At 40.8% G+C, this 17,932-nt stretch overlaps 1 protein-coding gene across 3 annotated transcripts; it reads left to right on the top strand.

Annotated features, from left to right (window-relative positions):
• Positions 1-6,617: 6,617 nt before the first annotated feature.
• LOC136767530 (E3 ubiquitin-protein ligase TRIM39) lies at positions 6,618-17,413 on the top strand. Of its 3 annotated transcripts, none has more exons than XM_066721373.1 (7): positions 6,618-6,819; positions 10,365-10,699; positions 11,158-11,253; positions 11,404-11,637; positions 11,721-11,868; positions 12,148-12,174; positions 14,036-17,413. In XM_066721373.1, the coding sequence occupies exons 2-7, from the start codon at positions 10,367-10,369 to the stop codon at positions 14,578-14,580; spliced, it is 1,383 nt and encodes a 460-aa protein (XP_066577470.1). In that variant the 5' UTR covers positions 6,618-6,819; positions 10,365-10,366; the 3' UTR covers positions 14,581-17,413. The 3 variants fall into 3 exon arrangements, with proteins under 3 accessions (XP_066577470.1, XP_066577468.1, XP_066577469.1); XM_066721371.1 differs by having other exon boundaries at positions 10,365-10,939; XM_066721372.1 differs by lacking the exon at positions 12,148-12,174 and having other exon boundaries at positions 10,365-10,939.
• Positions 17,414-17,932: the final 519 nt, after the last annotated feature.

Below are 17,932 nucleotides of genomic sequence, written 5' to 3'. Positions count from 1 at the left end.
ATCCATGAGATTGCCCCCATGCCTGAACACTCTCAGCAGTCTCAGTGCACTAAACAAGGGTACAGGCCACTCCATGGGCTCTTTTTCATTTGTGCCTCACTAGAAGACCTGTGTAATGCTGTGGCCTGGTCTGGTCAAAAGACTTTTCTACAAAAATTCTACAGCCTCAATGTTGCGGACTGGCTGCGCCCTACATTGGGCACACAGGTGCTACAGGCAGCTTGCTCTCAGGCGCTGTGGGGCTCTGCTGCATTTGCCATATTGAGAATGGGACTTGAATCAGGTATCGGGACTTGCAAAACTTCCGGTTGCTGTTTGAATGGAGTAGACATGCCGCTGGTTCGCTCCCACTTTTTTAACAATCATAATTTCTTTTGTTGAGGGGGTGCTTGATTCGCCACCGGAGTTGGACATTAAGGGCAAGCTTTACAAATCTGGTATTAATGTCAGTGTCCTTCATCCTGCCAGACTCATAGTTTCCTTTGAGGGGAAGCAGATGCTATTTGCCACTCCGGAGGAGGCAGAAAGCTTTTACAGGCGCAGCATTTCTCCATCTCACCCCTGTTGAAGCAATGCTGGTCGGTTCAGCGGTGTGAGTATCTGAGCTAAGTGCTGTTTTTATAGAAATCAAGACACAAACTTTATTGAAAATAAATTCATTTGTCAGCCTGCTGTCAAATCAGAATTTAAAAACAATAAACCAATGGAAAAATGGTAAACAAACATGTCGGACAGATAACAGTAGCAAGCTAACCAATTAAATCTCACAATTAGGCTAAACCAACAAAACAAAAAAAATGAGGCCTATGCTGATGGAATTGTCATGTTGTTTGTCATAGTTAATTAACAACATTTTTGTTGTTTGGGGAAAAAATAAACTCTGAACATTCCAAACCCCATATTGGGATCCAAATGCCAAACCCACAAACAAATCTGAGCAGTTCTGGTTTGCCATAAAAATAAATCAAGTTGCACATAAAAGTGTCCATGTCTTTGAAAACAAATCTGAACAAATGAATGCCATATATTTTGTCTGTTCTGTGCTACGATTGACAACCTACAATGATCCTAAAGTCCTATCGTCAAACAGTGGAACATATTTGCTGATTGTACTGCATGGCATAATCTGGCATTTGAACATGATTATTAAAAAATAAAAAGGAAATACATTACCCTTATTGCTAGATTATTGAAGAAATTGCTTTTTATCATTTGTATTATTGAGTTCTGTAGGTTTATATAGCTTTCTACTGGCAAATGTATTCCTTCTCCCAGGGTCGAGGTGACGTGTTTCCAGCAGAAAACAGTGCAGCCCCTAAACGTCAGTTTGTTGACGTTTCTCTCGAGACTAGGGCCAGATTAAATCACAACTTTGACCCACCCGCTAATAGAAAACTACAGAACTGTACTCAGTTGTGGTTACATTTTTAGTAAGATGCCACTTTCTTCTAATCAGAAATGTAACTGTTATGATGTACAGATTTTTAGTTTGCTATTAGCAGGTGGGCCAAAGTTTTGATTTAATCCGGCCCTAGGTTGCATTATTTATATGAGATTCCCCAGCAATCAGCCCTTTAACATTCCTTGCCACCATGTGCACTTGTAACTAGGAGCATTAGTAATGAATTGGTAACTCATGAACAGTCTCCACTACATCAGGGCTATCTGATTCACTAATTAGCTTACGTAATGTGTGATTTACATAAATGTAAAGCACACCTCACACACACAGATGTGCCCAGATGGTACCCACCCTTCTCAACCTGTTTTGCAGAGGAAGATGGCAACATGGAGTTCAGCAATTATGCAAGTCACACATCCATTAAAACCCTGTTCATTCATCTCAATACTTACTACTACTACTACTACTACTACTTTGTTGAGAGAATATAATAATTCCTGATAATTAATTGAGCCAAGTTATTGCCTCACAAATGAAAAATGATCTCATTAACCATGATACATAAATGTCTTAGAAAACATCTAATAAACCATTTGCTGATTAGTTAACATGAATAAGTACTGATCATGTTTAGTAAATAGAACATTTTTTTTCTTTATGTTAACAAAGGTATTTCATGTTATTTCATAAGATCATTAAATTCGTAGTGGAAAATCTGGTGATTATTTTGACAACTCTTAGGATTAACAAACATGTCGTCCTTGAAATGAGTAAACAAGTAATTTGTCCACGTTAGTTACTGTCTCCGAATATTGAGACAAGAGGAAAGACAAACCAATACATTAATTCATGTAGTCATTAATTTGTTAGTTACCATTATCAATTTACTTTTTGTGACTTGTTGATGCATTAGTTACTGGCTTGTTCATGTTAACTAACATATTATACCTTATAAGGGGTACTTATTTTAAAGTGTTACCATGAAGGTTATATACCCTTCACCTGTTCCCAACCTTGCTGTAATGGAGGACTGCCGTGGTGGGGAACCCAGGTGCACATTGAGAGGTGGTCAGGAACAGGCTGGGGTCAATGCCGGCAAACAGTAATGTCCAGGGAAATCCAGAAGTTGTGGTCGATAAGGCAAGCAGGGGCTCAAAGATCAGGCGAACAGGCTGGTAGGGAGAATCCGGGAATCGGTGGTCGAGGTACATACGGAGGTCGTAAACAGGCAATCGATAACAAAGGGAATACCTAGAAATACAACAGCAATGAAGACAAGACTTAGCAGACAATGGAAGTTAAGTAAAGGCATCAATCATTATAAATTCAATTTACATAAAACATAGCAATTCAAAATAGTGCTGTCAAGATGTAAGGTACAGTCAAGGGCTACGGGAAAGGGATCAAGGAGGAAAACAATCATAAACACAAGAAGCATAAAAAAAAGAACTACTGTCTGAAAAGATGTGTCATGAGTAAGCGCCGGAATGAGGTCAAGGACTCAGCCTTAGTTTATCATGCTTATTTGGTGGCAGTTTGAAACATATATTGTGCCAGGTTTTTTTAACATGGAATTTCATATTTTTGTGGTAATGTGAATTGCTTTTAATTAGTATGCAAACAATAATTATGGAAATAAAAATATAGGTGTTTCATCTTGTACTATTTTTATAAAAGGCAGTGTCAAAATGTGTCTATAAATGTGTGTTTAAGTGTTTAAGCTTTTTTGTATAATTGGCTTTTATACACCCGCTACCTGACAGTTCCCAGAATCACTGACAGAGGCCGCCCTTACTACAGTGTTTTCCCATGATCTTTACTTCACTCACCTCATTATTGATTAATTAGTCCTTGTCTCTTGTTTCTCACCACACCTGCTCCTAGTTCCCTACTAATTAGTGGTCCTCTCCCGCCTGGACTACTGCAACTCCCTCCTGACCGGCCTGCCTGCATTTACTACCATCCGCTCCAGCTAATCCACAACTCTGCGGCTCGTCTGGTGTCTCTCTGCCACGATTCGCACACGCTACTCCCCTTCTCCGCTCCCTCCACTGGCTCCCGATAGCGGCACGCATTCAGTTCAAGACACTGACCCTCACCTACCACTGTCTTGACCACACTGCACCAAGCTACCTTCAGACACTCGTCTCTCCATACATCCCCTCCAGACCACTGCGCTCCTCCAGTGCCAGACGACTAACTCTGCCTCCTCTCCACTCTCCTTCCTCCAGAGCCGCTCCTTCTCATCCCTGGCCCCTAAGTGGTGGAACGACCTTCCACCGAAGTCAAAACAGCAGAGTCCTTGACCTCATTCCGGCGCTTACTCAAGACGCACTTGTAATATTAGTCCTCTATCCCTGCTAGATAGCACTTCACAGTTTTATTATGCTCCTCGCGTTCTTAATTGTTTTCCTCCTTGCTCCCTTTCCCGTAGCCCTTGTCTGTGACCCTACATCTTGACAGCACTTAGCCTACACCGTCCAGGATGTAGGAAGTCACTTACTGTACTTTTGTAAATTGTAAATTGGAATTTGTAAAATGTATTTTGAATTGCTGTTTTAGCCAAAATTGAATTTGTAATGGTTGATTCCTTGTACTTCACTGTATTTTTGCACTTTGTTTGCACTTATGTTGTAAGTCGCCCTGGATAAGGGTGTCTGCAAAGAAAATAAATAAATAAATAAATAAATAAATAAATAAATAAATAATAATAATAATAATAATAATAATTATCCCCTTGTGTATATATAGCCCTTTGTTCCCAGCCTTCAACATGAAGTCTTGTTATCTGAATAGTCACATTTCTGAGCTGTATCGCTGGTATTTTCTTCTCGTGTAACAGTCCCCTTCTGTTGTCCTTCGATCCCAGATTCTTGGATTTTCCTGACCAGCCTGCTTGCCCGATCTCTTGACCACCCGCTAGTGCCCTTGACCAGGAGTTTTGCTCGGCCCTTGTTGTTCCTGTTTGCCAGCATTCGACCCCTCGCCCGACCTGACCTATCCATTGTGCTCTGCACCTGGGTTCACCACCCCCGGCGATCCCCGTCCTTACATTAGGTTATACTTTTGGTATTATTATTTTAGTGTTCCGGTGTCTCCTGCATTTCAATTCCTAAACTTTAGTTAGCAGAGAAGAAAAAAAAAATACTACTAACTACAGGTACATTTGCTTCTATAATTATTCACATACTTCATTGACTACAGTGGGTTTTAGTGACATAAATGAACATTCTGTGTTTCATATACAACAGAAATATTTTCTGAACTTTTGAACTTATTTGTTCAAAATTATTCATACCCTAAAGTTTAAAACCAATAAACTTTGGACTGAAATGTTTTTGCGGTATCTAACACTGATCATCTTAGTGTTTTATATTTGCATGTGTTCATCCGCAAAAACAAAACTCAGTGTACGCTATTTTTTTTTTCTAAAACCAACTGAAGAGACTGGAGAAATCCAGAGAGAGATGCATTTCCAATCAAAGGGTTTTATTACAAGCAGCTGCTCAGAAGAGGTTTGAGAGGCAATCTCAAGAATAGTCAAGAATAGTCTAGAGAGATTACAAAGTATGGGCACTTTTGTGCAGATCAGGCAAGAGAGAAAGATAACAGGCCTGACAACTGGTCCAGGAAGATCCCATCATGGCTAAACCGGGGAACAAATAAGGCATACCTAAGGGGGGTTGTACAATGTATCAAGCTTAAATTGCTGGTGGAATCTAGTTCTTTTCAGACCCTGTTCTTCTATGTATCAGGGTTGAACTATAGCACAGTACTGTAGCACAGTGAGACAGTGACCTTGTTTACACAGACACACAGGGAAAGAAAAGTTCTTCACCAACTTTTTGTTACTTTAAATTGGGTATAAATAAATCTGGAGGGCACTGTACATTTACTACAATGTGAGGAAAACTGAGAAAACTGAAAATGTCCTACTGAGAGACTGAGGAACTGAACCTTTTCACCCTGGAACAGAGAAGACTACGTGGGGACTTGATCCCTTTAAGAGAGTGCTCCTAATCTCAGCTCGTTACCTGTATAAAAGACACCTGGGAGCCAGAAATCTTGCTGATTGATAGGGGATCAAATACTTATTTCCCTCATTAACATGCATATCAATTTATAACTTTTTTGAAATGTGTTTTTCTGTATTTTTTTGTTGTTATTCTGTCTTTTACTGTTAAAATACACCTACCATTAAAATTATAGATGGATAATGTCTTTGTCAGTGGGCAAACGTACAAAATCAGCAGGGGATCAAGTACTTTTTTTCTCTCACTGTACAACAAATAAGCACACACATGAAACTGGAGTAGGCTTTTTATTACATGTCTACAGCACTGACGCTCCCAGCATACCAAAACAGGATGTAACCCGGAGTCGTGATGGGTCACTTAGAGGGAAAAACTACTATAGCAATACACAACACCCTTCAATCAGAAACACACCAGTCTAATTGTGCCAAAAGACATAAATTTTTAAGACTGGGTCTCACTCCACCAGTGTTAAATGCCCACCCTTACACTTTGTTTGGAACCAAGTGAAGATGTTTTAACAGTAACTGGTATGAGGAATACCAGTACCTAGAATACTACAAAAACAGTGAATAGGACACCCTATAGATGTAGTTAAAATCATTAAATACCAACCATTTGAAAGTGTCATAATGTGTTTTCCAACTGTGCCCCCGCCAAAACACTTAGCTACACCCCTGCCTGCTTATGATTGTACCACATGTGACACCACGGGATACTCATTTACTTTATGGCCGTTGCCCACGCCTGCCTATAGACTTGGTGTTTGATGTAAATGGTGGAGAGAGATTGGTAAACTATACAGAATATTTGAAAAATATGTTTATAACATTGTGAACAGCAAAATTGCAGATTTTGCTAAAAGGCATAAAATGTACGCTGATCGCAGAGCGAATGCAGCAGAATTACAAAACAGGTGAGAGAGTCATTTTGGATTATGTGCTAAAATATTCAATTAACTATCTACCGTGAGGGGCATAGATGAGCTACAGGCTATCATGCAGGAAGGATGTTCCATGGTACAGAAATATGCTGCTCTGTAGCATTTCTTACAAGTCTGACTCTGGAGACTGGAGCTGGCCCTCCCTGTGCAGGAACTCCCATCTCCTCTTTGATTGAACAGGTGATCCTGAGGAACTGGTCGGTCCAGGTGAGAGTGAAAGCAGAAGCAGTGTGTGTTGTGGCGCAGAGCACAGCAGTCAGTCCAGCGCCAGTTGCTCCTCTGCAGGCTGAGACAGAGGGCCAGTGTGGTGCTGCTGCTGTGAGGTGTGTGCTGAGGGCAGTGCTGCTGTCCAGACCCCCCGACTGCACACTACACTCCAGGGAGGGAGAGATAAGTGGTTCCTGAGGGACGAGCAGACACCTCCAGGGCAGGGAGAGCAGGTAAGGCACTGAGGGAGCTCTAGCCTCGCAAAGCAGCCTCACAGTGAAGAGATGAGTGGCACAGAAATGCTCTGAATCTGATTTTGATGTTGAAGAAGAAACTGAGTAATCTGTTGCCAGTGTCTTGTGTTGCTGAGAGTCAGGGCTAATTAAAACAAGTCAAATTAAATTACTTGATTAAAAAACATTAACTTACAATGAGAAAACATTCACTTATATTGTTGTATATTTGTTTCTCCTTATTTGTGCTTACATTCCATCATAGAAATGGACACGGAGAATTAAAGTAAACTCACAAGTGCTTTTATTAACTGGGTATGTCTGCATAACACGTTTCACCAGGAAGTGCTTAACTAACTACTAAAAGTGATGCCCCATAATCCTTAGTGATGAAACTACGGAAACCCCCAAGGTACATACCTGGCCAGGTATAACAAATATGTATTTATATATGTCTGAAAGTTGTTGTTAATTTTAAATAGAAGAGAGATACAAAATATTCAGTAACACAAAGAATAGTTTGAAATATTTATGGACTGATGGCTCATACTGGCATATAATATATAATAACATATAATAATTGTCTCTCTGCTCAGGATCTTTCTGGAGCCTCTTTTGTCTTTTATCTGATGCAATTTGCAGTGTTTGGAGGTACAGCTGCAAATTCGTGACTGATATTTTTCTCATTATTTTTGGGGAAGGGGAATCCTAGCTCTGTGTAACTTTGAAGGTTTCATCAACAAGGGCTCATATTAAAACATGATTGAAGCATAATTGTGATAGAACGAGTCTGCCACAAAAAAACAACAACAAAAAAACACAAGATCACATGTAGTCAAAAAGATGCGAAAACACAAGTATACAAATAGTATAGTACTAACTCAATGTTTTATTTGTTAATAATTTGACATTAAATCATGCATTTCCCCCTTATTGCTTCATTACTAGGCCGTTAAGGTGCTACATGGAATTAAAATGCAAGATTAATTTCTCATTCATAAGCAAAATCATGAAATAGGCATAAAACATCTTAAATGTAACACTATTTATCCTTCCATTGTACATAGGAAATTGTACACAGGTGGAAACATCGGGATATATTCATCAAGGATTTTTCACCGATTCACTATTTCAGACACTTTTTCTGTATTAAATAAAATAAAAATTAAACGTGCATACTTTACCACACAGTTTATTATGAATATACTTTGTATGAGTGGATATTTTTGAATACATTTTGAGGCTATTTTTACTTTGATTCATATTAGAAAAATAACAGTCTGTTAGAGTTATACTTATAGCTAATTGGTGTACAACCCTTAAGGAATGTAGGCTTCTTGCCTGTTGATTATAAATGCACCTTCTTTTGGGGATATGTGCACACAGTGGTGGGGATATCAATAAACCATAACGATCTTGGGGTCTGTTAATGCCACTATGATCTGATGGGAAATTCAGCTTATTGAAGGCTATGATGGTCCCAAACCATCGCTGCTACATTGTTGCATTTTCCCTGTGGCCAGACACTGCAACATTGTCACCACCTTTATCTCTGCTGATGATGCCGTATTTCTGACAGTGACGGATGTAATTGTATTTCTGAGTAGATCAGTAACAAACAATATTCCAATTCTGTCCAATCTATATCCTCGCAATAACTCTTCATCATCACACCGCTGTAACATGCCTTTCCTTTCACAGAAGGTGTGCTGACGTCATTCTCATTGCTGGCATCTGCCAACTCCTAACTAGTTTAGGGGACCTTGTGAGATCTCCTAAATATTGGTTGAGTTAGGCGTACTTTAAATTCTAAACAATCTTTATGAATAGCTATTACTCCTAAGAGTAAACATAGGATAAAAATGATGCCACTCTCAGATATTTCACCCACTTAGGACCGATTTCCCACTCTCAGACACTTTATGAATACGGGCACAGGTCTGTAAGGTGCACAAGTCTCTTTACCTCCAACTAGATTGGGAGCGTGGCGTATGCATGTGTCGATTCTGCTAGCGCACTACGGTGGTCCTTAAGTGCAAAACACAATTGCAAAAAGAGAGACAAAACAAAAAGCAGAACGCAAATGCAAAAAGAAGAAGAATTGCATCATCTAGAGTCCTACCAATAGAAAATGTAGGTACTGTAGGCAAATTACATATCTCGCAAGGCCTATATTTGTTAATATATTAATGCAAAAATAACAGCTCTGGGACCAAATCACTTTTAATGTCAGAAATAAACACTGTGTAAACAGAGAGCTTAACTCACATTCATTGCACCAATTATGTGTGTTCCCTGCAGGGTCGGCGCTACCTATAGGCAGAGTAGGCAATTGCCTTGGGCCTCGGGCTGGGAGGCGGGGCCTCCATAACCATAACATCCCTATACGCGAGTGTAACAGGGCTCATTCATGTCATAATGAAATCATTACAAAGTGACGTAACCCCATGGTAAAAGTAGTATAGTGTTAATCCTCCTGTGGTAGGAGTCCCAGCCTGTTAGCATAGAGGGCTTAACGCTTTGCTGGAGCATTGTTAGGATCCATTGTTCCAAAGCACATGGACATTCCTCTAGGCCCTATTTATTGACCCTGCAATTCTGATTGGTGTGTTAACAATTTTGAGGCTTAGTGTTTGCACCTGGAGAAAGGTGTGCTTTTTGAGTTTAGGTTGTGATGACTTGAGTTAATGATATTGAGAGCATGTGTTGGCCGCCAGAGTTTTGAATATTGAAACGTGTGGAAACAGGTGAATAGTGATTACGGTTATTGGAAATGTGTGTGTGTGTTTGGGAATGACATAAGGGTATGGGTTTTTGTGCTACAGAAACCAGTTTTTGTGTTTAAGCGATCGAGAAAAACTATAACTTGCCAACAAACCATGTGCATGTATGCTAACATCACTTTCTAACCTTTGTAATATAACCTGCATCAACACTTATACTTGCAATCGAGTGTCTCTCTTGCACAGAGAGGACAGAGCAGAGAACAGAGACGCTGACCAATAGCAGCGCTTCAGTCCTGTGTGAGAGCGTGTAGCTTGCCCCTAACAGCGGTGGGCTTCGAAATAATGCAGTTGGAGGATGATGAAACTAAAACAAATCTTTTTCTTTTTGTGTTTCTCATTTTGTTTTTGTGTTTTTCTTTTTGCTTTTGTATTCTGCTTTTTGTTTTTGTGTTTTTCTTTTTGCAATTGCGTTCTGTTTTTTGTTTTTGCGTTTTTCTTTTTGCATTTGTTTCTCTTTTTGCAATTGCATGTTTCTTTTTGCAGTATTGTTTTGCACTTCAGGGCCACCATACAAGAGACAACTTGTCGTATAATGCTATATAATTGATGTACCATTGTTTATTAAGTGCTCAATACTGGGTGGACTAAAGCAGGGCTTGATTTCTATTGTCTTTAGTGTTTCTCATGTGCAGCCATCCTGAACACTCAAGGCAGGCTGGCATCATTGTTTCTAGCAGCTGTATATCGCTGGCAGTCCAGTCTTTAGTGACACACTGCTGATCTCCTCCTCTGATCATCTCATCGCTCCTCTGTCCTCAGGAATGGCTAACCCCAGCAGTCTCCTGTCTGAGGAGCAGTTCCAGTGCTCCATATGTCTGGATATATTCACCAGACCAGTCTCCACTCCCTGTGGGCACAACTTCTGCATGGCGTGTATTGGAGGGTACTGGGACAGCAGTGCTGTGTGCCAGTGCCCACTGTGTAAGGAGACTTTCTATAGGAGGCCTGATCTGCGCATTAACACAACCTTAAAGGAAATCAGTGAAAAGATCAGAACCAGACTCAATCTTTCTGAGGAGCGCTCTGCTCAGCCTGGAGAAGTGCCCTGTGATTTCTGCACTGGGAGGAAGCTCAGGGCTGTGAAATCCTGCCTGGTGTGTCTGGCCTCTTACTGTCAGATTCACCTGGAGCCCCATCAGAGAGTCAATATGCTAATGAGACACAAATTGATTGAGCCTGTGAGTGACATTGAAGACAGGCTGTGCAAGAAGCACCAGAGAGTCCTGGAGGTGTTCTGTAGAGAAGACCAGATCTGTGTTTGTCAGTTCTGCACTGAGACAGACCACCGCAGACACGCTACTGTCTCCTTAGAAGAGGAATTCAGAAGAAAGAAGGTGATATTCTTTTAATTGTATAAATTTTACATGTATTATCAAGCTCCTTTCACAGTTTGTATACAAGATCAGGCATAAACCTTACAAGATCTACATCTGGAAGTGCAGGACCCTGTTCTAGACAGCTCTGTGCTGAGTGTCAGTGGGAGAGTCTGGAGCCCAGTGTCAGTGAGCCATCAGCAGTGACTAGAGTGTCTGTGTCCCCTGTCTGTCCACAGGCTCAGCTGAGGGAGACTGAGGCAGAAGTGCAACAGAAGATCCAGGACAGACTGAAGAAGGTGGAGGAGATCAGACAGGCAGTGGAGCTCAGCAGAGTGAGTCCTGTCAGGAGTCTGATCAAACACTACTGAGTGGGGATTGTTGCCGATATTTAGACGATTTTACACAAGTTATCTTCTAATGAAATCACAGGTGATTTGATAGAATTTCAATGTTTATCACTTATGTTCCTGTGGTCCCCTCAGCTTGGTGCCCAGAGAGAGACTGAGGACAGTGAGCAGGTCTTCAGGGCTCTGGTGTGCTCCATTGTGAGAAGCCAGGCCGAGCTGCTGGAACTGATTGAGGAGAAGCACAGAGCAGCAGAGAGGCGGGCTGAAGGGCTCATTGAAGAGCTGGAGCAGGAAATCACTGAGCTGGTGAAGAGATGCACTGAGCTGGAGCAGCTCTCACACACTGAGGACCACATCCACTTCCTACAGGTCAGCACTGTGACATCACTGCATTCACAATGACCTGTACAGACCCCTCCATGATAATGAGTGTCTCCTCTCTCCTGCTGTAGAGTCTCCCAGCCCTGCCACCTCCTCCACACAGCAAGGACTGGGCTGATGTCACTGTGACCTCTGACCTTTCTCTGGAGAATCTCAGAAGTGTAGTATTTAAACTGGAGGAGACACTCAGGGAGGAACTGAAGAACCTTTATGGAATTGGTTTGTATTGTAATTTATTTTAAAATCTGCAGCAAAGTTACAGACTGTGTTTAATCTACAGTGAGGGAGGACAGGGATCTTGTCTCAGCCTGTGCTGATGAATAACAGTGACTCTTTAAGGAGGCTGTAGTTTCCTCTACGGAATTGTGTTCCCTTCACCAATTTACATCTTTATAATTGTTTCTGCATTATAGTATTACATCACGTTTTTATATTTAACAATGCATTGCCCAATTTAGTCCAACACTGTGTTTTGTAATTGATTGTTGTTTCTTCCAGAGCTGAAGAGGATCCAGCAGTGTGCAGGTGTGTGATTTGTGTTGTTCTCCTGCTCTCACTCATGGATGGAGAGAGAGAGAGAGAGAGAGAGAGAGAGAGAGAAAGAGAGAGAAAGAGAGACACTTATGCCCCATTTCCACTGGTGGAGGCATCCGGTCCCAGTTTCCACTGGCTAAGCGTTTGCACGCGTCTGGGTTTTGTGGCTGGTTAACTATCTGCTGCCAGACGTGTCCATAAGCGTCCGTCACCCACTGAGGAAAAAGCTCCGCTTCTGAAAATGAAGATGTGTGCTTGACTTGTAGTCAGACAGGGTAGAGATCAGATACATTATGTCGGAAGATATAATCTCAAGTGCCGTGTGAGATGACAAAGAAATTACAGTTTTATTAGCAGCATGGAATGAAATCCACGTACAGAAACAATGACTGCTTACTGTTAATATCCGAGTGCATTAAAAACTTGGATTTCACAGGACCGGTGGGGTGCCGTGACTAGTAATAAACTGAAGGATAATAATCGGATCGTAGCAGCCGATGGTATTAATATTGTATGAACAGCTGGCCGGTGTTTCAGGCTGTGTTGTGTGAATGGTGTGCAGGACAATCCGCAGACAGTCAGTCACACGATTCAGTTAACGTGTCCATTTACAAGATAAATTAATGAATAAATAAATACAGCAGATCTGGCTTTCCCTCTAAAACATTAAGAACTGTTTTAATAAATGCGTCCATGAATGCCATGACTGAGACGTGCACACTTTAGTTAAATTATAACCTGCTATATTGTATCTGGATGATTAATTGTGAAACTTGTGGATTTTGTTTCAGTTGTAACTTACCCTGGTTAAGGACGTCTGATAAGTAAATTATAAATAATTCGGCAAAAAGTATTTTTTGCAGTTACAAATCTGCAGAAAGAGTAATAAGTTAAGGGAGTCACGCTGTGCCATTTAAAATGCATATATACTAGCACAAATGATGACTATAATAATATCAATACATATTTGCTATTTAGTATTATTGTTGCACATGGAAACGTATTCTTATGAGGACGTGCTTGTCTGAATATAATGTTGTCTCTACACGTTCAGCTCTTCTTAACAGAAATGTGTATTTATTACGCTGTTAACAATCATGTAAAGCACAAAGAATAAAACAGACACAAAAGTCCTCTCCACGTCAGGCTGTATCGCTCGCAGTGTTTCCTGTCTTTGCTTTTAACACAAACACAAACCAAACCCACAGTCGCTGCTCCTCCCATAAGAGGGATGGATTCACAACGGCCTGGTTTTACAAAAAAAGTTCTGGGACTCCGGCACGGCATGGCACGGCACGATGCTTAAGCCAGTGGAACTGAGGCATTAGAGACACACATTGCAGATGGTATAAACTCTCTGTGTGACCAGTAATATTCACTGACAAGGACTGACTGAGCTGCACAAACACAGTCTCTCAGTGTGAGCTGGAGTGGGAACTAGAGCCCCAGTAATTCTGAATGAAGCCCTAACAGCTCTTCAAGCTGCTTTCCATGTGGGTCAGTGGCTCTGAGGAATCCCAGCATATTTTACTGCACCCTAAACTGAGAGTCCCAAGTTCCTGCTTGACATGAAAAAAAAAGAACAGAAATTTGAGGTATTTTATTCTCAGTCAATCATTTGTATTTACTATAGAGCCCTGCACAGGGTTGTCACAGAACAATTACAGATTGAATATAAATAAACTAATTAAACAATAAAACATTAATGTTCGTGCAGCAGTGTGATATTCTAAGATTACTCCTGTATCTCTCTCAATGGATTTGAAATGGGAAATATGAAACCATGTAAATTGCTCATTGTTCTCTTTGCTGTGACTGTTGTCTTCATGTTTCTCTCCTCTCTGCTCCACAGTGGATGTGACTCTGGACCCCAATACAGCTGCTCCCTGGCTCATCCTGTCTAAGGATGGGAAACAAGTGAGACTGGGAGACAGACGACAGGCTCTCCCTGACAATCCAGAGAGATTTGATCCTTGTTTCTGTGTCCTGGGAAAGGAGGGTTTCAGTTCAGGGAGACACTACTGGGAGGTGGAGGTGGGGGAGAAGATTGAATGGGATTTAGGAGTCGCCAGAGAGTCCATCAACAGGAAGGGGGTAATTAAACTGGGACCTGAGTATGGTTACTGGACTGTGGGTCAGAGGAATGGGAATAAGTACTGGGCTAATGCTAACCCCTATGTCCTCCTTCCCCTTCCCCTGAAGCCCCAGAAGGTGGGGGTGTTTGTGGATTATGATGGGGGGCAGGTCTCCTTTTACAATGTGGAGGCCAGGTCTCATATATACACATTCACTGACACCTTCACTGAGAAACTCTATCCATACTTCAGCCCCAACCTTTATCAGAAGGGTAAAAACACAGCCCCACTGATCATCTCTCCTGTCTGTGACACAGACTGAATGAGGCAGAATGAGGCAGCAGGAGCAGTAGCCAGTGTAGCGTTAAAGGGGGGGGGGTGTATTTTGATAGAGCTTTTTAGCTCTGAGCTGAAGCTCTGATCTAAAGAAGACCTCTCCCCCAAAGTTATCAGATTTCCTGAGCTCATCGGCACGTGAACTGTTCTATATCAAAGTGGCAGTCTTGGGAGGATGGCACAGAGAATGGGCCAAATGGCTTGGAATCCCTGCTGTGAAATGTCTGAGGAATAGGGCCTATAGGTAATAAAAACCCTTTGAAGTAGGCGAGAGCTGAAATCCCGAAACAGAACTACGAACCCAGGCCAACCGGCATTTCCAAAAGATGGCATGGATTGACATCAGTCATAAATCAAGCCCCCCTCCAATAGGACACTGGGGGCTGAAACCGAAATCCAATCTCACAAACTCAAGAACCAATCATCTATTGATCTGACATGCATTAAAAGGCAACGCACAGCACCTTTCTCTCTCTCTCTCACCTGAACCAGTACCTCGCTGCCACAGCTCAACCTGTAGCTCTGTCACCACAAACAGAACCAGAAACCAACCAAGTCTTTGCCGGCAACAGAAGAGTTAAACTGGGAGAAGGAGATTGAGCCGTACGAAGAATTCTTTTAAAGGACTTTATTAAATAAAGAACTTTACAGACTGCGCTGCCCGCCTGTGCCCACCTGATCAGTGGAGTTTTACAGCTACTAAGTCGACTGAATACAAAAGTGTTCAGTCATTTAAATAGCTATTTGAGTCTTAAGAAACTTGACCCTTGGAAACGAACAGGGTCCTACTTTCCTCAAAGACTTTGTCTTCAATAACTACGGTGGAAAAACCCTGCTTGCAAAGAAGATTTTGTGCACAACCTTGGAGCCTTCAAACCAGTGGAAAATCTGTTTGGAAACGACTCTACTTTCGCGAAACTGATATGTATAACGAGAAGTTATTTGACTTAAATACTAATTTGCATTAGTTATTTAATGTCCGACTAACAATACTAATGAGAGACTCACCTTTGTCTTACTAACCGGTATTGTAGTCAATGTGTTTGTAATTTCGTGTAACCTTTTGTGTGTTATCATATGTGATTCCATGGTCTTTGATTTGGTCACGGAAGTGATTTGTCTTTGATTTGTTGATCTTGAGTGAATTTTAATAAGTTTTTCCCTTTTTGTATAACTAGTGTAGTGCTACATTTTATCTTTGTTTATAATACATTTGAGAATTTATATCTTTGGAATTGGTGTCTGCATCCAATTATTGCAGAAATTGAGTTCTACAAGATTCTAGGATTCTTGATAAGGTGATACTAAAATTCACTTCTTTAAGTGAAATGTATGTGTACCTTACACTACACCAGTGAGAGTAATAACAGTGAGATTCAGATCAGTGCTCTCCAGCCCCAGAGGGGTTTCTACTCGTCCCACAGCTGCCTCCTTCTGAACAGGACTGACTGGGCTGTGCAGTGATGGGATCCTCACTCTCTCCATTTTATAGATCAGAGACCGTCTCTACGATCCTCTATAGAAATATTAAACCTGTAGTGAAGTGCTTGAGCATCATGGAAAGGCTGGAATTGAATCTGCTTCACTGTGAACTGAGTTCTGAATCTGTGGATTGTTGTGCTCAAAACAATTACATAATTAATCTTATTTTTAACTTTATAATTTAAATTGAGTAAAATTCCATGGTTTTACCTCTTGCCTTGTACTGCACTGTTACTGCTGCCCCCTCTATTAGAACAGGACTGTATTACTGCACTTTTACTATAGGCCCCTATTGTATTATGAGCTCATGACTATTGTGTTATAATGGTCTTTGGCCCTATTGTGTCAGGCCTGCTGTGCTGTCCTGTCAGGTGTCCTCACTGCTGTACTGATAGTATGGAGCCCCTATGAAGTGTCCGCAGAGGGAGAGGTGCAGTTACAGTCAGAGGGCTCAGCACTGCAGGTGGCGTCTGGTTATATAGACATCATGTGATGGGCCCCTCCTGGATTGGCTGGGTGTCTCATGAGAGTCGTGTGCTCTGCTGGGTCCTGTGTTTGTGTCACTTCATGTTTTTCCTCCTTCATGTCTTCACAGAATGAAAGTTATATTGCAGTTGGTTTGTTGAAGCTTTTAAACTGACCTGCTAAATGTGGGTGTGCCTTCCTCTACTGTGTCAGCCAATTACAGATCAGGTCATTTCAGGTCATCACTGTCTGGTTGATGGATAATTAATGAAATTAGATCATTAATTAACTGGCTGTACAACAGAACTTCCCTGGAACTGGATTCGGTGTCTCCAGTTGTGATCTGACTATTTCACTTCGCATTTTAGTTTAACTTGCTTATTTGGTGGCAGTTTGAAGCATATATATTGTGACAGGTTTTTTTTAACCCAGAAGTTCGTATTTTCGGGGGAATATATAAAAAAAAAAAAAACTTGCAATAAAACTTAAAATAGTTAATAACTGTTTCATACATATGGAAATGCAAGTGTATAAAATGAGTTTTGAGATTTAAAAAACATGGACCGACTCTAATGTTAAAAGGTAAGCTGTTCCAAAGTCTAGGGGCATTTACAGGAAAAGCACGATCTCCCTTTGATTTAAACCTAGACTTAGGACCAGTTAAAAAAAATATATATAATCATATGCAGATGCCAGGTGTTATGACTTATGTGCAAAACCCATATAGGAACTTGACTAATAAAATATAGACAAGCAAACAGAATATGATACTTCTGCTATACTATTAAAAAAAAATGTTTCAATACACCATTTAAATGTTCTGAAGCCCCAAAAGTGAGATGTCAAAAGTGATAAATAAATGTTTAAAAACACTGCTTTCGTCCAAGTGAATTTGTAAATGATATATGATATATGTTTTTGGGGAGTTTAAGTTGGTACAGGTAAAGTAATGCTGTATTTGTATCACACATTATCAATTTAACAATAAATACTCAAATTAAATAGTTGTTCAGTCGTTTCCATCATTCAAATCCAGGTGCATGTTTGTAAAGTTTGTAAAGCTGTCCCACTGTTCCTTAAACTCATCTCTGCTCCTTGTTCTGTTTTACCTCAACAATGCTGAGATAGATTGTATTCTGTTTACCAACATATTTACATAAAACAGCATTATGGAGTATTGTTCTCACAAAAGCAATAACTACAGTACTTTTGGCTGTCTAAGGTTGAAAGCGACCAAACTAATGCTAACATGTAAAGATTATGAGCTATGCAGATACACCGTATACAAATTAAGAAAACAAGCACTTAATTAATTTAGCCACTCTGTGAGTGTTGTAAACTGCTTTCACACTAGACAGTTAAATCTGGGTCCACTCCGGGTCAATTCAACC

This window comes from Amia ocellicauda, chromosome 14, assembly GCF_036373705.1.
Source record: "Amia ocellicauda isolate fAmiCal2 chromosome 14, fAmiCal2.hap1, whole genome shotgun sequence".
NCBI lineage: Eukaryota > Metazoa > Chordata > Actinopteri > Amiiformes > Amiidae > Amia > Amia ocellicauda.
This window is presented reverse-complemented; position numbering and strand designations above follow the sequence as displayed.